Consider the following 18043-nt stretch of genomic DNA (forward strand, 5'->3'; position numbering starts at 1 on the left):
TGTTAGTTTGAACCTTCCCAGGAAAGCTCAGATGTGGATTGGCACCTCTCAAAGTCCATTGTTAGTTAAGTACTCCCAATTACTTGAATAACCCCTTCATGCTATGTTGACCAAATCTGCCTTATGTGCTTCCTACAGCAAACACTTTAAATACAAGCATAGAGCCAACACTCATAACTTCAGGTATAAAAATGATACATGCATGCGAATAGGATGACTATATTCAGTAGATCATAACCTTTGCAAAGATGCTACAAGGCATATCTAGCATAAAACATATTCTAGTTATGTCATATTTACACTCATAAGCATATTTCTATAAAGCATTATGGGGTGCAATGTCGCACTTATGCTGGCTTTAGGAAATGTAATCTCATTCAATCTTTTTGAGCCTATTAACTATTTTTTAATTTCTTAAAGTAAACTTTGTGCTTTTTTGGAAACGAACCTACACAAATTTCACAACAAAACTAAGATTTTTGCATTTAGACTGTTGACAACTACATCCCTGCTCAAAAATCTTCATTACTAAATAACATGGAAAAAATGTATAACTATTTTTTTAGAAGAAATTATGCTATTTTAGGAGCAAAGAGTCTGCCCCATAAGAATGCATTTTTTTACTCAGTTCAGAGAAACACACGAGATGTACAAATCCAATGCACCAACGAGCAATAATAGCACCACCAAGAAAACCTAGGGATTGTGGCTTTAATATTTTGCCATATGAAATCAATTTTTGGACAAATGAGTAGAATTGTAGCAATGACTGCAGTTGCAGATTCATAGGGTTTGGATGATCTTCAGTGGTTTCCAGGTGCAGGTTCTTTTTAAAGAAGCCTCTGGTAACATAATTTAATGGGTTTTATACCTACATGTGGCTACTGGGTGTGCCAGCCAGCCTGTAAAGATTTAAATTGGCATAAATTACAACAATATTTTTATGCACCAAGGATGTGTTCAATTCCAGTAACCTGTTGGAAAGGATTGTTTCCTATGAGCACTTCTAGTTGCTGTCATTAACTGTGTTCTGTTAGTTAGATTTTTAGACCATCTAGTCAATGTCTGTTTTCAAATTGTTTCAGTGTTAGGTGGGTTCTTGTCCGTGCATTTGTGGAAACCTGGGAACAGACAATCTCAGATTCTTGGAAATATCTGTAAATCCTCCATGAAGAGACAAAATTAGAGCAAGTTAAATTAGTCCAAAGAATTAAAATGTGATTCACATAGTTGAGAAGAAATAATGAATTCATACATAAACACAATATCCTGTCAATTTTTGGTTTTCCCTCTTAGAGTAGATCTGGTAGTAATATTAATAAGCACTTTATATGTTCAGAGCACTTCACAATCATTGAATCCTCATAATATACCTCTCTGAGGAAGACAACTGTGTATTATCCCCCAGGTTACAGATAGGGAAACTGGGAGAGAGAAAGCATAGACCCCATTGTATGTTTGTTCTGTCAGGCTCTAAACCAAGAGAGGTATTTTTTAACAATGGGGTAGAGTGTTAAAAATATTATGTAGAATCTCTAGAATGTGATTTTACTAGATTTTAATTGACTAACTACTTGAAATTTTTCTTTAACAGGACCTTAAGTTTTAATGCCAGCTTCAATGCACAGTCCACCTGAGACCTTGAGCCAGGGTGGCCAACCTGAGCCTGAGAAGGAGCCAGAATTTACCAATGTACATTTGCCAAAGAGCCCCAGTAATATGTCAGCAGCCCCCGATCAGCCCCCCCGCTCCCAGCACTTCCCACCCACCAGCAGCCCCGCCAATCAGTGCCTCTCCTTCCCTCCCCATCAGCAGTTTCGAGGCTTGTGGGGAAGGGTAGGAGTGAGGGCACAGCAGGCTCAGGGGAGGGGGGCGGGAAAGGTGGAGTGGGGGCAAGGCCTGTGGCAGAGTCAGGGGTTCAGCAGTGAACACCCCCCAGCACACTGGAAAGTTGGCGCCTGTCGCTCCAGCCCCAGAGTCGGTTTCTATACAAGGAGCCGCATAGTAACTTCTGAAGAGCTGCGTTTGGCTCTGGAGCCACAGGTTGGCCACCCCTGCCTTGAGCAATTGCTTTCTCTTTCTCAGCTTAACAGTAGCTTAATCATCTTGAATGTTAAATCCAGTGTGAATACAATAACAATGAGAGCTTGGGGTCAAAACTTTCATTCCATATGCCACCCACAATAACATTTGTCTCTGGTGACAATATCATGTAACAAATTAAATATTGATAAAGCAGATATCAGATTTTTTTTAATTTTGTCCAAATTAATATAGGGGAGGGATCACTGAGCAGGAAGTTAGCTCCCCTTGTTTAAAATCAAGTTTTTCCAAGAAATGTAGGAAGTTTGCCTTGCTAAATTCATGAGGGTCCTGAACTAGAATCTCCTGCCACATACTAAAGGCTAGATATATGTTTCAATGTATTTGCTATATGCGTTAGGTAATACTTCGGGGATCTTTTTCAGTGTGTGGAATCTCACAAGGATCATCCTTGAAATGAAAAAGAATAGCCTAAATGGATAGGAAGTGTCTTCCAAGCACCTGATCCAAATGACATTGGAATAACATTTTTCATCCACCTAAAGAGAAAAATCTTTTACCGTATATGATTGTCTTCAGTTTATTAAAGGCTATTAAAATGTGCAAGAGAAACAAATTACACAATGATGGAGGTGGTTATGGGGATCAAAAAGCCAGAGTTAAGAGAACAGAGCAAGATATCCTTTGCATATAGTCACCTTTTGGACTGGCTAACCATTTGATTTTATTAGGACAGTTCCATACTTACATTACATCAGCCAGTCTACGTGCAGTGGAGCTGGTGGTGGTAAATTACTGTTGTTCAGATTGGTTCTGTAGATGTTTGAAGTGTTGCCAGATGCACTAAGAGCTTCTTACCCATTGCTTAAAAAGCCAGAAATAGAAGGCATTGTTTGGATTCTCAGTGTAATCAACTTATCTGGAAAACTGAGTGTACTACAAGTAAACTCTCATTCCCATTCTTATTGGTGGCTCAATGACTCTTTGATCAGACCCCTGACCTTCTACCCAGCACTTCTGTTGGGAGCTGACATTTGAAGCCACAGCACCAAAAAACAATGAGCAGCCCTAACTTGCTGATTCATTTCTGGCAGGCTGCCAGAAGATGCCCAATTATAGCAATCCTGCTTTAAAAATAAAATAAAAGCTGTGAAGTCACAGAACACCTCTGGATACCGCTTCACTGTGTATGTTGCATGCAGCTTTGTTCCCCACTGTTGCCAATTAAATAAGAAACTGTGGTCCCCCACTGAGAGGCAAATTTAGCAGCCTACTGCTAATCCTAAATGATGTTCATTGATGAGTGCCTGACAACACTGGGCAAGGGATCATGAATCAGAGACCCTGCTCTACCTTTGCACAGTTCACCAGACACAGAAAAGGGGAGCATTGCCTTATCTATAATTAGCATTGACTCAGGAGTAACCTTGTGCCTGTTTTTTGGGGGAAAAAAAAAAAAAAAAGTCATGCTGACTTGTTTGGCATCAGCACGTAAAGCTCTGGAAGTGGATAACTTGCCTTGTTGTTGTTTAATTACCATAGCACTTAAGAGCCCTATCATACACCAGGGACCCCATAACGCTTTCAAAAAAAAAAGCCCCTAATCAGTGCTTAATAACTAAAGCTGGTTTTCTCATAGTGCATTGCTTTGGAAAATAATGGATTTGACAATGTACATATGTCAAGTCATGGAATAAGATTAAACGTAATGAAAAGTTCTGATCTGAGCTTAAACCCTTTATATTTCAAACTAGGTTTCTTTGGATGCCAGCTGCACCTCCGAGTCCTCCCACTTTCCAGTGCACATGGAGCCCTTCTGGCCAACTGCCCTTTTTTAATAATTATTAAAATATTAATGTATTTATTTATAATTGCAGGAGACACTTTACTGTGGTATCCTTTCTTCTTCCTGTTCTCCAGGCTTGCAGCATCTTAAAGTAGACACTGTATTACTTCTACTGCATATATGCATCCATTTTCTCATCTAGTTTATTCAGACCTAGATGATTACCTAATTTTATTCATTCTTGTTTTACCGATAGCTATAGCAAGTAGATGCACATTTACACTTGAGAGAATAGAAAATTAAATAAGTTTTATGTGGTTGCTGGACAAGGAAGATTAGACATGCTAATATCACTAGTAATTGTGCTAATAGGCTGTGTAAAATACAAAACAGTAGAATACAAAGTACTACACTGCAACAAGAAAACAAGACTCAAACCAGATCTCTCTCATTTCTGGGAGTGGGAGTACAGAAAAATACATTGTTTTGCCTCTGTTTAAAAAACAGTTGTGCAGCCTGTACTGGTTACAAGGCTAGCTTAACCCTTAACCCCTCTCCAGTCTCTCAAGTTCTCCCTTTCAAGTGACAGGCTTTCAGGATGGAATTCTGTGCTTATCCCACTTGCAGACCTCGTCTCTGGGCTACAACACCCATGTTTACCACCCTTGTTTTCTCAGCACCTGCAAGACTTCCTTTGGGAATAAAATACACTAGGTAAATGCAAAAAGAAAAGGAGTACTTGTAGCACCTTAGAGACTAACCAATTTATTTGAGCATGAGCTTTCGTGAGCTACAGCTGGTAAATGCAGTGCCTCAGAACAGCTCCTTCAAAACAAAGTATTGTTTGTTTAAGCATAGGAGAGAAAAGAATTAAACCAACAGAACACCTATAAGCACATTACTGGACTATTCTTTTCAATGGTCTTTGTCTTGTAAGTATTGGTAGATGGCTGAAGCCATGGTACTCCTTTGTTGGCTCATGTGAGTAACTCCTGCAGGAATTAACCTCCTTGTCACCGTATGGCAGACTATGCCATAACAATCAAACAGATGTACATGTAATCTTCATAAAAACACGAATATCCCACATTCTTTGCACAACCATTTCACTGAGAAGTTCTACTGATTCCATGCTTTGGAGCAGGGACTTTAAATTTTGCCAGGGGGTGGTTGGCCTTGTTGTCAGTGATGTGGCTTTTCCTGTTCGGGTGAAAACATGCCTAAATCTGGCCACGTTCTAAGCCTTTGAACAATTGAAATTTGCACATGCTCAATAGAGACTTCCTAGAATTTTGCAGCAAAATTCTCCATAGATTCTATCTGCACTGAAGATGCTGCAGGGTCTGAACAGGATTCCCTGCATTTACTGCTCCAGGCTGCAGCAGGCCACCACCCTACAAAGAAAAAAGGACTCAACGTGCGAAGTCTCAGAGCCTGGGTCAATTGACTTGCACTTGCGGGGCTCGGGCTACGGGGCTACAGATAGTAGTGTACATGTTCTATGGAGCTTGGGCTCTGACCCTTCCCGGGTCTCAGCCCAAACCTGAATATCTACACTTCTATTTTTAGTCCCACAGCCCAAGTCCTGTGAGCCCAAGTCAATTGACTCAGGTTCTGAGACTGTCTCGGGTTTGTCTTTGCTGTGTAGACGTGCCCTGTGGCACCAAACACCAAAGCAGAGATTTGGTAGAATCTTTCTCCAGAGTTCTCAGTGTTTCCTCTGTTAGCACCCAGACAGCGTGGAGGAGCAAGCTACCTGAATCAAATGCAAATGGGACAAGAGTAAGACCTTTGTAGGGGGTGGAGGGACTATATTAGGCCCCATCTGTAAAATGAGGATACCCCTCATTGCACAAGGGTTTGTGAAAATAAATTCACTTCTGTGAAGCCTTCACATACTATAGTGATGAGCCATAGAAGCAACATTGAGGAGGAAATGAGTCATTCTGTATTGAGAGCAGGGTTTGACTAGTGTGTGGTGAATAGATCCTAGGGCCACACATTGAATAAGGAAGTAAAACTGGACTCTGGACTCATTATCCAGTTCCCTTCCAGGACTAAACAATGCAAGTTCTGAGCCTGGAAAATTACTTGCAGGAGAACTGGCATAGTCTTGATTCATCACAAGACTTGTTTGGCAGTATTTACATGAAATTAAACATACAGGAGACTTTCATTAAATTCAGCTGGGTTAGTGAAAGGTGGGCGGAGTGAATACATATGCTGGATCATATTGGGGGGTTTGAATGTATCTAATGTTGGCGGCTCGGAATACACTAAAAAGCCAAAGAGAGTCTGTGGTGATCACAGGAAAGTTAGATGTTTATGTATTCCCAAAAAGTGATGAAAATGATGACATTTAAACAGTAAAACAGAATTGCTACATGCAAAGGATAAACTTAGGAGCGCTGTCTGTAACTGAGCCTTGACATCTTTAGCTAGCAATATGATGCTTTGTAATGGAAGTGGCTACCTATAAAAACATAAGTGATAGAGAATGAGCTTTCTAATGTAATCAGCTAAAAACCTACCAAATAGTGAACTTCAGGTATTCATTCTTAGTAGCCAATGACATTCAAAAACCACTCCACTACATGCTTCTCCTTCCAGCCTCTTGATGGATGTTGCCTCTCCACCTTGCTTGAGGGTTTTATCTTAATATGCCTCACCCTCAGTCTTGCTGGGTGACAAATCTGACATCTAACAAAGGCTGTTGAGCGCTAGTTTTTTGAGTTTTTATTGCCTCTGTCTGTAGTTTTACAAACTTCCGTGTTGTGCATCTTGCTTTTATTCTTTGTCTTGTTCCCCCATCAAGGAAAACATATTGCCAATACAGCAACCCCTTCTTTGATTCCTTTCTTGGCTCTGCCCCATTTTGAGTCCCCTACCTCAGGGATGCTCCGGTATGAATGGTAGTTGCTGGGTTTTTTTAGGGCTGTGAAGCGTTTAAAAAAATTAGTTGTGATTAATCGCTCTGTTAAACAGTAAGAGTGTCATTTATTTAATTATTTTGCGGTGTTTTCTACCTTTTCAAATATATTGATTTCAATTACAACACAGAATACAAAGTGTACAGTGCTCTCTTTATATTTATTTTTATTACAAATATTTGCACCTAATACAAGTACTGTAGTGAAATCCCTTTATCATGAAAGTTGAACTTACAAATGTAGAATTATGTACAAAGAATAACTGCATTCAAAAATAAAACAATGTAAAACTTTAGACCCTACAAGTCCACTCAGTCCTATTTCTTGTTCAGACAAACGCTCAGACAAACAAGTTTGTTTACATTTGCAAGAGATAATGCTGCCCACTTTTTGTTCACATCACCTGAAAGTGAGAACAAACGTTTGCGTGGCACTGTTATAGCAGGCATCACAAGATATTTACATGCCAAATGCGTTAAAGATTCATATGTCCCTTCATGCTTCAACCATCGTTCCAGAGGACATGCATCCATGCTGATGATGGGTTCTACTCTATAACAATCCAAAGCAGGGCAGACCGATGCATGTTCGTTTTCATCATCTGAGTCAGATGCCATCAGCAGGTTGATTTTCTTTTTTGGTGGTTTGGGTGCTGTAGTTTCCACATCGGAGTGTTGCTCTTTTAAGACCTGAAACCATGCTCCACACCTCGTCCCTCTCAGATTTTGGAAGGCACTTCAGATTCTTAAACCTTGGGTCGAGTGCTGTAGCTATCTTTAGAAATCTCACATTGGTACCTGATTTGACAAAACAAAAGGCTGCTGTGAAAGTGTTCTTAAAACGAACGTGTGCTCAATCATCATCTAAAACTCCTATAAAATGAAATATATGGCAGAATGCGTGTAAAACAGAGCCGGAGACCTACAGTTCTCCCCCAAGGAGTTCATTCACAAATTTAATTCATGTGTTTTTTTTTTTAACGAGCATCATCAGCATTGAAGCATGAAGGGGCATACAAATGTTTAGCTTATCTGGCACGTAAATACCTTGCAATGCCGGCTACAACAGTGCCATGCAAGTGCCTGTTCTCACTTTCTGGTGACATTGTAAATGAGAAGAGAGCAGCATTATCGCCCGTAAATGTAAACAAACTTGTTTGTCTTAGCAATTGGCTGAACAAAAAGTAGGACTGAGCGGACTTGTAGGTTCTTAAGTTTTACACTATTTTGTTTTTTTGAGTGCAGTTATGTAACAAATACCTACATTTGTTAAGTTGCACTAACACGATAAAGAGATTGCACTGTATGAGGTGAATTGAAAAATAGTATTTCTTTTATCATTTTTACAGTGCAAGAATTTGGAATAAATTTTATAAAGTAAGCACTGTATACTTTGTATTCTGTATTTTAATTAAGTTAATATAGTTGAAAATGTAGAAAACCATCCAAAATATTTAATAAATTTCAATTGGTATTCTGTTGTTTAACATGCAATTAAAACTGCGATTAATCGTGATTAATTTTTTTGAGTTAAATCGCGTGAGTTAACTGCGATTAATCAACAGCCTTAGTTTTTTTTCCTCACTTTCTTTTGTTTTGCTTGCTTCCCCGTTTTTGTGTGGGTGACGGTTTAGCTTTCCCAGCAGTTATTCCTAACCTGTTTGCCACTGGGCAATCTCCCAGCCCCCACTGTACGATCATCTGTATGTACTTTTATAATAAGGATATAAATGAAGGGAGGAAGATTTGACATCTCAGAATGTCGTAGCACAAAGAGTAGTAACATGAGGAAGGAAAACTGAATATTCAGGGAAATATTCAACAATAATTGCAGCTATGTAGTGGACTTGGACTATACTGGTTGATATAATACAGGTTAGCTCAGACAGTGAAGTGATGTAGTGTATAGTCCCGCAAAACCCAGAAGGTCTTATTAGTTGATCCAGACTGCCATATTTTGCCGTGCTCATTTATGCAATTGTAACCATTCTAATAAAAGGACAGTAAAACAGTTCAGCGATCAATAGTGCTGACTTGCTTTAGGGATAAATTTGGGCACCCTTCATTTGCTTGATTATGTGGAAATGTGAAACCGAGGTGTAGGTCAAATGTTCCAACAGGAGAGCGCTCTGATGACCGTTCCATTGCAAAATGAAGGCTTCGCTTTGTGAACTCTGCTGGCTGCACTGTAAGTGTAGCAGGTAGAATAAAGCTATGAATTAACCAATTACCCCTCCTTCACCAGCTGTAGTTGTTAAGGCAGGGGCACTTCAGGAGCAGACTGATACTGTGGGTGAAGAAGGGGCTTTGCGAAACCTGTGAAATTCTGCTCTCTAGGAGGCAGGCATTTGGGAGTACTGGGTCAATCAGCTAACAGACTTTATTTTTTCAAGTTATTCTGTTGACCTCAGAAGCTGTCCACAGTGGAGTGGGGGTGGTGGGGAGGGGTGTTTCCCTCCCTCCTTCCTCCCCCCGTATGTACACAAAATTCAAACTACTCTTACTTAGGGGGATTTCTTGTGGGGTTTTTAAAAAAAAAAAAAAAATTTAATGCCTCCAGAATGTATTCACTACATTTGGTTAATAAGCAGTTGCTTGCTAATGTCTTAAATAATTTTATATTTGTTTTCATAAAATGATTTGGTATTTTTACATTAATATAAATCGACAGTGTGATTGAGTGATTCCTCAGTGTAGCTTTATGGGATTTCTACCTCTTCCTTTAAGAAACAAATTACTGTAAAGATTTACCAGACTAATTTTAATTGTGGAAGACTGCGGCTATCAGAAATAGGTTTGTCAGTGTCAACTACTAAAAATGTCGTCAGTGGTTTCACAGTTACAAAATGGTATGCATCCTGCCTTGTGTATGTGTGTGCTCATAATGACCTGTGAGTATGCATCTCATATATTTATATCTCAAACCAGATACGATCACATTCTGAAGTGGGAACTCTTCCAGCTAGCTGATCTAGATACATACCAGGGAATGCTGAAGCTGCTCTTCATGAAAGAACTGGAACGAATTGTTAAACTGTATGAAGCATACAGGCAAGCCCTTCTCACAGAGCTGGAGAATCGCAAGCTAAGGCAGCAGTGGTATGCACAACAACATGGCAAGAATTTTTAAGCTAACAGTTTTTTTAAATGGAATTTCATGAGGACGCAAAGAGCTTTAAAAGTTTTTTTTTTTTTTTTTTTAAACCGCGAACAAGTGCTTTGGTTTAAAAGGCAGCTTATTTTTGTTGATGTTGCACCTTTGTCAATAATTATCCTCTTGAATTTTTTTCTACATCTATAAGGTATTGTTTATAGAATGAAAAACATGTTTGTTCTTTTTCTGTACAAAAGAGTTAGTTTATTATTCTGAGAACCAGTATGGAGGAAAAAACCCTTGATTCTGGTATCTCCTTTTAGCAGCCAGCTGTATTAAGAAGCTGTCTATATATATTTTTACATGGTGATAGATGCAATTTATAAGGAATGTCATGGATGCAAAACGATGTTGTTAAAATCCAAATTAATAAGTTTATTTCCCTTCAGATGCCATGTGTGTCTCTGGGAAGAGTCTGTTCTTTGTGCAACATCTAAGCTAAGATGTTTACTGCTTTAATGTACCGAACACTGATACTGTTACTTTACAGTAACCCTCAGTAATATTACTAAATAGTGCAGAAGCATAGATTTTTTTTTTCCAATCAGAACAAAATGCTTCATTGATGAAGTATGAGGTTGCCTTATATTTTTTCCTATGTTATATGCATTGTAACACTTTAGATTTGCCAGCAATCTGCACAGAACTTTGTCATGGGGCAAGATACCTGCAGCATCTTCAAGACTAAGGGCCGGTCTGCAGTTCAAATATAGGTTGACCTAGCTGCATTGCTCAGGTGTGAGATATAGTTAAGCTGACCTAACCCCCAGTGTAGACAGCACTAGGTCAACAGCAGCATTCCTCCCTTGATCTAGCAGCTGCGCCTCTGGGGGGTGGATTACCTACACCGATGGGAGAATCCCCTCCATTGCCATAGTAAGTGTCTGTGCGACAGCAGTGCCGCTGTGTTACTGTAGCATGTCCGGTGTAGACCTACCCTAAGGCCTGCAAGCTGCTCCACGTGCATGTTGAGCTAACTGCAGCTGGAAAGCAATAGAATTATCTAACTGACTTATCAGCCATAAATCTCCATGATAAAATCAGGGATGCATTTTTTGTCTTGTAATGAAGTTTTCTTTACACATGAAGTTTTTAACCTGCACAACTACCCCTTCCGGTATCATACTTTGATTCATTAATTGTTTATGGCTCCTTTTTTGAGTGCAATAAATATTGTTGCAAATAAGAAAATACATTTCCTGTAAATCCCATCAATTCAATAAATTTCAATTTTTTGTTTTAAATAAGGAAAGTGTGAATATCATTGATTTACCGAGATTAAAATTTGAACAAAACGTAGCAAAAATATTTTTTGCCTTTTTAAAAGATCAGAGAAAATGGCTTCCAGTGAGCTCCTCCTAACCATGAAAATCCTTTGATCAGAGAACAAAGACGTCAGAAATAAGTGGATTCTGGGAAGATTTTATCTTTAACTCAGGAATTAAACTCAGTCTGTGGATTGGGCCAATTTACATTTTAATTATCTGTGAGGCAGGTCTACAAAAACTGATAGTATGCCATCCTTGATCCATAACAGATCTCCCACTGCTAACAGGAGCCTTGTACAAAGGTCCTGCGCAGAATAAAGTTGTTGCATTCAGCATGAGTCCGTGGGAAGCAATGCTCTCTGCTGTTTTGAGTGTGCACTACCCAACTTGTGCAAACCACGTGTCGTAATTGGGCTCATCCGGTGCGTATTTACACTTGAATTTTAAAATCTGCTGTTTAAAGCTTTGAAGCCTAACAGCGGCCTCCTGATGAGATGAAATGGATGTGGTTTGTATCTCTGAGCAAGGTTGCAAATGCAGGGAAAGAATGCTCCATTGGCTTTGCATCAGTTCACATGGGGAAGTTTTCTTTACAGCCACAGGAGCAGGAAGCTTTCTTGAAAAGTAACGCTTACATTCAGCACAGTCTGAATCTGTTGTGCGGGCCAGATAAATGCCTCCCTCGGCTAGGCCAGGCCTGCAGGCTGGATCCTTGACACCATTGCTGTAGCTCGGGGGTGGCCAACCTGAGCCGGAGCCAGAATTTACCAATGTAGCTGGCCAAAGAGCCACAGTAATACATCAGCAGCTCCCCACCACTCCCAGCACCTCCCACCCACCCACTGGCAGCCCTGCCCGATCAGCGCCTCTCCCTCCCTCCCCACACCTCCTGATCAGTTGTTTCGTGGCGTGCAGGAGTCTCGGAGAGGGAGGGAGAGGAGTGAGCGCATAGCAGGCTCAGGGGAGGGGGCAGGAAGGGGTGGAGTGGGGGCAGGGCCTGTGGCAGAGCCAGGGGTTGAGCAGTGAGCACCCCCTGGCACATTGGAAAGTTGGCACCTGTAGCTCCAGCCCCGGAGTCGGTGCCTAGACAAGGAGCTGCCTATTAACTTCTGAAGAGCCGCACGTGGCTCCGGAGATACAGGTTGGCCACCCCTGCTGTAGCTGATTAAGGCTGCAGGCTTGTCACGGATACTGTGATTTCTCGGTTCCTCCCTGACTTCCTGCAGGAAGGCTGTAGGTGGGTGCATCGCCGGCCCAGTGAGGAGGGAAGCCTGGGAGGAGTGTTGAGAGGGATCCTGCCCGTCACTCACCTGGCAGCAGCAACTCCTATCCCATGGATCTCTCTCTACCCCCAGACCAAAAGGTTTTGCCCCCCCCCTTCCTTCCTGGTCCCAGCTCCCTCCACCCTGACCCAACTGCTGAACCATCCCCCCAGTCTGGCCGGTCTGGGAGGAAGCGTCAGGAGAGACCGGGACCATTTCCTTCTGCCCTCGCCCTGGAGAGACCTGGACCAGCTGGGACCTCTTCCCCCTCCCCGTGGCAGCAGAACCAGGAGGTTGAGTGGCCCTGCTGTGGAAATATTTGGAGCGCTGATGTTTCCCCCACCCCCACAATATCTCGTGGGACCTGCCGGTGTTCCCACAGGGGTGACAGAGGCGAGAGCAGAACCCGGAGAGGGGCTGGAGCAGTTGCCTGGGCGTATGAGATTGAACTGGCCGTTGGGAAGCAGGCAGGAAACAGCTGTCGGAGACACCCAGGGGAGGGGCAGGACTCTGAGCACATGTGCCAGCCGGTGGGGTAGGGGACAGGTCAGCATCTGGGCACAGGGCACCCCCCCGCCAAGTTCCCCTTCTATCCCTCTGCCCCCTCATTCACAGCAAGCTGCCCCGACCCCTCTCCTGTACCAATTGCTCTATTATTCATTTATTGTGTGATGTGAGAAATATAGAAGCATAAGATTGATCAGTCGTCAGAAGGGATAAATATAATTAGGTATCTAGGTAAGGAGGGCTGAAATCCAAGGCCTACAGGCTGAGGCTTGTAAGATCTTAATTTTAAGGGCTAATATGACTGAGCTAAGAAACCCTTGACATAAGTAAGTGATTGAAGAATAACCCAATGTCATAAGATTATGGGGAAAGATGTGCCTTCGGACGATATTTAGGAAAAATTAGCCGTAAGATTCATTTTAGATCACAAAATGCTCTAGAGGGGCATTTTTCTTTTTTTCCTACCATGTCCCGTAACCACAGGATACAGGTTGTGTGCTCGTGCTAATGAGAATAAAAGGAACTATACATAACGTATGAAAAACAAGGTACACCAATATTCTTGGGGGACACAATACAAATAAGGAAGAAGAGGGTTGATACTTTCCCGCACATGTGCGGGGAAAGTATGAGGTGTAGTCAGAATTAAATTATAAAAAGGGGGTGCCCAGATTGGGAACAGTGAGCTCCCTATGGGAAGACTCCAACAGGAACCATCCCTCTACTGATGATCAAACCATGAGAGACCCATCAGACCCTAAGACTATCTAGGAGGATGTGAGTATGACTGTAGCTATGGATATATGTAGGATTTATCTATGCTTGGATATTCATAACTTTATTGGTAACTTCAATACAATTGGTAAAAGATATTAGACCTTGTTCTTGTGAATGTCTGTTACTTTCCTTGGTTGTCTTGTGTTCCTAGAATCTCTAGATCGGAAACAAGTGGCAGAGGTAAAACTGTTGAACTCGAGACTGTAGCCACCAGAGCCGAACCCACAGTGGTGTAATACAATAGCACTAAATTCACTTAAAATAAAAATAAAAGGCTACACGCCCTTGATCCCCAAAGTCTTCACCAGTGATCAGTGGGATGTGATTTAAGAGAAGCACTGTCTGTATAGACCGGGGTGGGGAACCTACGGCCCGTAGGCCGGAACCAGCCCACTGCTTAATTTAATTCGGACCGTGGCAAGTCTCCATGCCACAGGCCTAGGCTCCAGAGTGGAGCCAGAAATGGGGTTCAGGGTGCAGGAAGGGAAGCTAGGGTTGCCAGACCGTTCAAAGTCCGGTCGCATCCATGCAGCTCCCAGAAGTGGCTGGCATGTCCCTGTGGCCCCTCAGCACAGGCGCCATCAAGGAAGCTCCGTGTACTGCTCCCACCTCCAGCGCTGGCTCTGCAGCTCCCATTGGCCAGGAACCACAGCCAAAGGGAGCTGTGGGGGCAGCGTGCACCACGCAGAGCTGCCTGGCCACGCCACCACCTAGGAGCCAGAGATGCTGGCCGCTTCCAGGAGCCAGGGCAGGCAGGGAGCCTCCCTTAGCCCCAGCCTGAGGTAAGTGCCGCCTGGCCAGAGCCTGTATCCCAAACCCCCTGCCCCAGGTTGAAACCCCATCCTGCACCCTAACGGACCCTACACCCCAATCCCCTTGGCCCCAGCCTGGAGCCCCCTCCTACACCCCAACCCTCTGCCCCAGTCCGGAGGCCCCATCCTGCACCCTGAACCCCTCATTTCTGGCCACACCCTGGAGCATAGAGCCTGGCCCCGAGCCTCCACACCCACCCCGCAGGACTGTGTGTGGCCCGCGACTGATTTTTAATGTGGGTCAGTGGCCCCTGATGGGAAAAAGGTTTCCCACCCCTCGTGTAGACCCTCTTGGCATGAACTGCAAGGTACCTAGTTTGCCAGCAGTCTGCATGAGGCAGAGCAATCTATAGGGCAGTGGTTTTCAACCAGGGGTCCGGGGCCCCCTGGGGGGCCGGGAGCAGGTTTCCGGGGGTCTGCCAAAATAAACCAGAGAGGGGCCGGCCTTAGACTTGCTGGGGCCCCGGGCAGAAACCCGAAGTCTGAGCCCCACCACCTGGGCCTGAAGCCTGAGAACTTAGCTTCGCGGAGCCCCCTGTGGCTTGGGGCCCTGGGCAACTGCATTGTGTGCTACCCCCTGACGCCAGGGGCTTTTAGTCGACTGGCTACGCAGAAAACCGGTTGTGGCAGCCGAGGTGGGCCATGGAATTTTTATAGCATGTTCAGGGGGCCTCAAGAAGAAAAACTGCTATAGAGCACTGGCCATGGCTTGGGCGATGAATCCTGCACCCCAAACCCTACAGGAAACCTCCATTGCTTTGCCTCCTCTGAGACGCTGACAGTGCCATCCGTGCATGGGCCACAGGTGGTGGGAAGGGATCTATATGTAAATGTTTGTGCTTGCCTGCTTTGCTGAGACGGCGTTCCCATCCCGTCACCATACAACAGCCACCATTCGCAGGGCGTGCTGCTGTGGGCGGTGCCCCTTCGGTGGGGCAAGAAGGAGAAGGTTGCTGGCCTAGTGGACCCCACTCCATGAACTTGGACCCTGGGTGGGTCACATGAAAAAGACAACCTGTAGTTGGTGGGTTGCCTTATTGAAAAGTCTGGGACCCTCCGTAATTGGGTGCATTGAATTTGACTGCTTAAAAAGGTATTTTTCATCGTAATCATAGAATCATAGAATATAAGGGTTGGAAGGGACCCCAGAAGGTCATCTAGTCCAACCCCCTGCTCGAAGCAGGACCAATTCCCAGTTAAATCATCGAGTTTTGTGACTCACGCAGCAAATTTGTTACATAATTTGTGCAACATTTAAACAAGCATTACCTAATTTGTTTGATAGGTGGGCTGCTTTCCTTAGCAACAATGTAAGCACACTGCTCTATTATAAATGCAGAGGATTTAATCTACAGCTATGGGGGTTGACAAGGAGTAAAAATATCAGTAATAAGCACAAGGGAGTGATCTGCACAATATCCAAACAAGATTGTCCATGGAAGTGGAGGTTTACTATTTTGTTCAACATGCAGTATGCTGCTAGATGAGTCGTAAGGCAAGCTGTGATAAATATTTGGAGACGGCGTCCCACCAACGTAGCGGCCTTGAAATCTGAAGAGGGCAGAGAACGCAAAGTGCAAAAAACTGTCAGATGTTTGAGGGGAAAATGGGAACAACTTCATAGATGGACAGAGTTTTTTAAGCTGAGTCTTTGTGTAGCAAAGCTGCCACTAAAAACCCTTAACGAGTGTTTAGAATGTAATCTGAAAAATGTTGGAACTGCACCAAGTTCAAGCCGTCTACAGGAATTTTATTTGCCAAGAGTATTTGAAAACAATGTAAACAAAATTAAAAGAAAAGTTGAAGATTTATGATGGGATTGGTATTGTCACCGAGACCACACAGATAGGGGGGAGAGAGAGAGATTCTCAACAAGTTGGCTGTTTTAAGCTCACCACAATGTGAACATGGATGGTAAACGTGCTTCTGTTGAACTGTGTGGTTTTGGACTTGGTGATCTTTAAGCCCATTAGCCAAGCAATACAGGAAACGTTGGATAAATACGAGGTTTCCTTGGACCAGATCGCTGCTGTTGTGTCACAAGGGAGACGAAGACGACGCGGGGAGTGGAGCATGAAGCCCTTGTTTCAGAGTGCTGTGCTTGTGATGTGTTGCTCACCTGTTAAACTAGGTTGGTTTGATGTGTGGTGTAAAAACTCTGAAAAAGTAAATGACCTAGTTGTGGAATGAGCCATGCATGTAAAGCTCATTTCTGTATGCTCTTGGAGGATAAAGGAAAGAGTCCATGTATTCCACCCATTCCCATTGTAACGCCCTGGAACAGCGGGTTTAATGCTGCTTTGTTTCATTTAGCCCACTCAGCGGGGACTACGTTCCATTTTTCAAAGAAGATAAGGGATCGCTCTAGCAGTTTGTGCACTGTAGATGTAACCAATTTGTGCCAGTCACCACAAGTCCTTGAACAGCTGAACATCTTGTAGATGTGTGTGCCTGCTGTCATGCACAGCTTGACAAAACGTGGAGGATCTGTGCTATGTTCACATAGTGTGACCAATGACACGCCCAACCTCATCACGTGGGCAAAGAGCCTTGCTGATGAATGTGAGTATGCGATGGGCACAGAAGCACTCCTTAACACAGGCTGGAACATGTGAAACATCCATGCAGTGCCACCCTACTGCTAGAGTTTGTCAGCCAGCCGTGGCACTGTTCGATGCCATTCGCGTATTTGACTCAACTCAAGCAAAACTATCTCATGACAGCTGAGAGAGAAGCATTTGAGGCTGTTACAGTTATCTTCAAAAAGTGGAGCACAGCGTGAATATCATGCTTACATTGGAACGGTCTATGAAAAACGACATGAGAGTGTTTACCAGGTCTGGAGAAACCTGGAAACAAGATTCCTAATGCTTGCTGGAACTACAGTAGAGAGCTTGGCTGGGCCAGGAAACGGTGTTAAAGAAATTGGATAATTTTCTACCTACAAAAATGTACCTCAAGACCAACGCTTGATCAAAGCCTTTCTATGGACAATGGCTTGTGCCACCATAAACTTCAAAAAAAAGAAATAACTACCACACCAGCTGCCTGTCACTTTCTCTGGCTCTATATTTAAAAATGTGTCACTTCAGTTCACATAGTTAAGACAAAAATTTTTTGTTTAAATGCCTTTTTTCCTGTGTTTATAGAGAAGTCCTTCCTGATACTATCCTAAGGATACTATATTTAAAGAGGCATAGTTGAATTTTCATGCGTGCAACTTTACACACCATTTCCTCTAAAGTGAGGATTTTTACTAAACGTGCCGTGGCTGCTCTGTGGTTTTTGATTTTAGAAAGTCATGACACATCCGCCACCCTCTGAAAGATCAGTATCCTCAAATTCCACCGTGCATTTCCAAAAACAGCAGCTAACCTTTCTGAGGGATTACATCTAAAGCAAAGCACATTGTTCGCCAAATAAATGATAGAAAAATAAACCTAGATACATTTTAAGATCTAAGAAAACACCAGTTAATGAATTAATTCTTCACGATACGATCAAC

At 43.0% G+C, this 18043-nt stretch overlaps 1 protein-coding gene across 2 annotated transcripts in view; it reads left to right on the plus strand.

Moving 5' to 3' along the window:
- Positions 1-11164, plus strand: part of SAV1 (salvador family WW domain containing protein 1) — a 35089-nt gene extending 23925 nt beyond the window's left edge. For both annotated transcript variants that reach the window (XM_048852679.2, XM_048852681.2), the window contains exon 5: positions 9687-11164. In XM_048852679.2, the coding sequence (XP_048708636.1) occupies positions 9687-9888 (202 nt within the window). In that variant the 3' untranslated portion in view covers positions 9889-11164. The remainder of the gene's footprint in view (positions 1-9686) is intronic.
- Positions 11165-18043: the final 6879 nt, after the last annotated feature.

Source organism: Caretta caretta, chromosome 6, assembly GCF_965140235.1.
Source record: "Caretta caretta isolate rCarCar2 chromosome 6, rCarCar1.hap1, whole genome shotgun sequence".
In the NCBI taxonomy this organism is placed as follows: Eukaryota; Metazoa; Chordata; order Testudines; family Cheloniidae; genus Caretta; species Caretta caretta.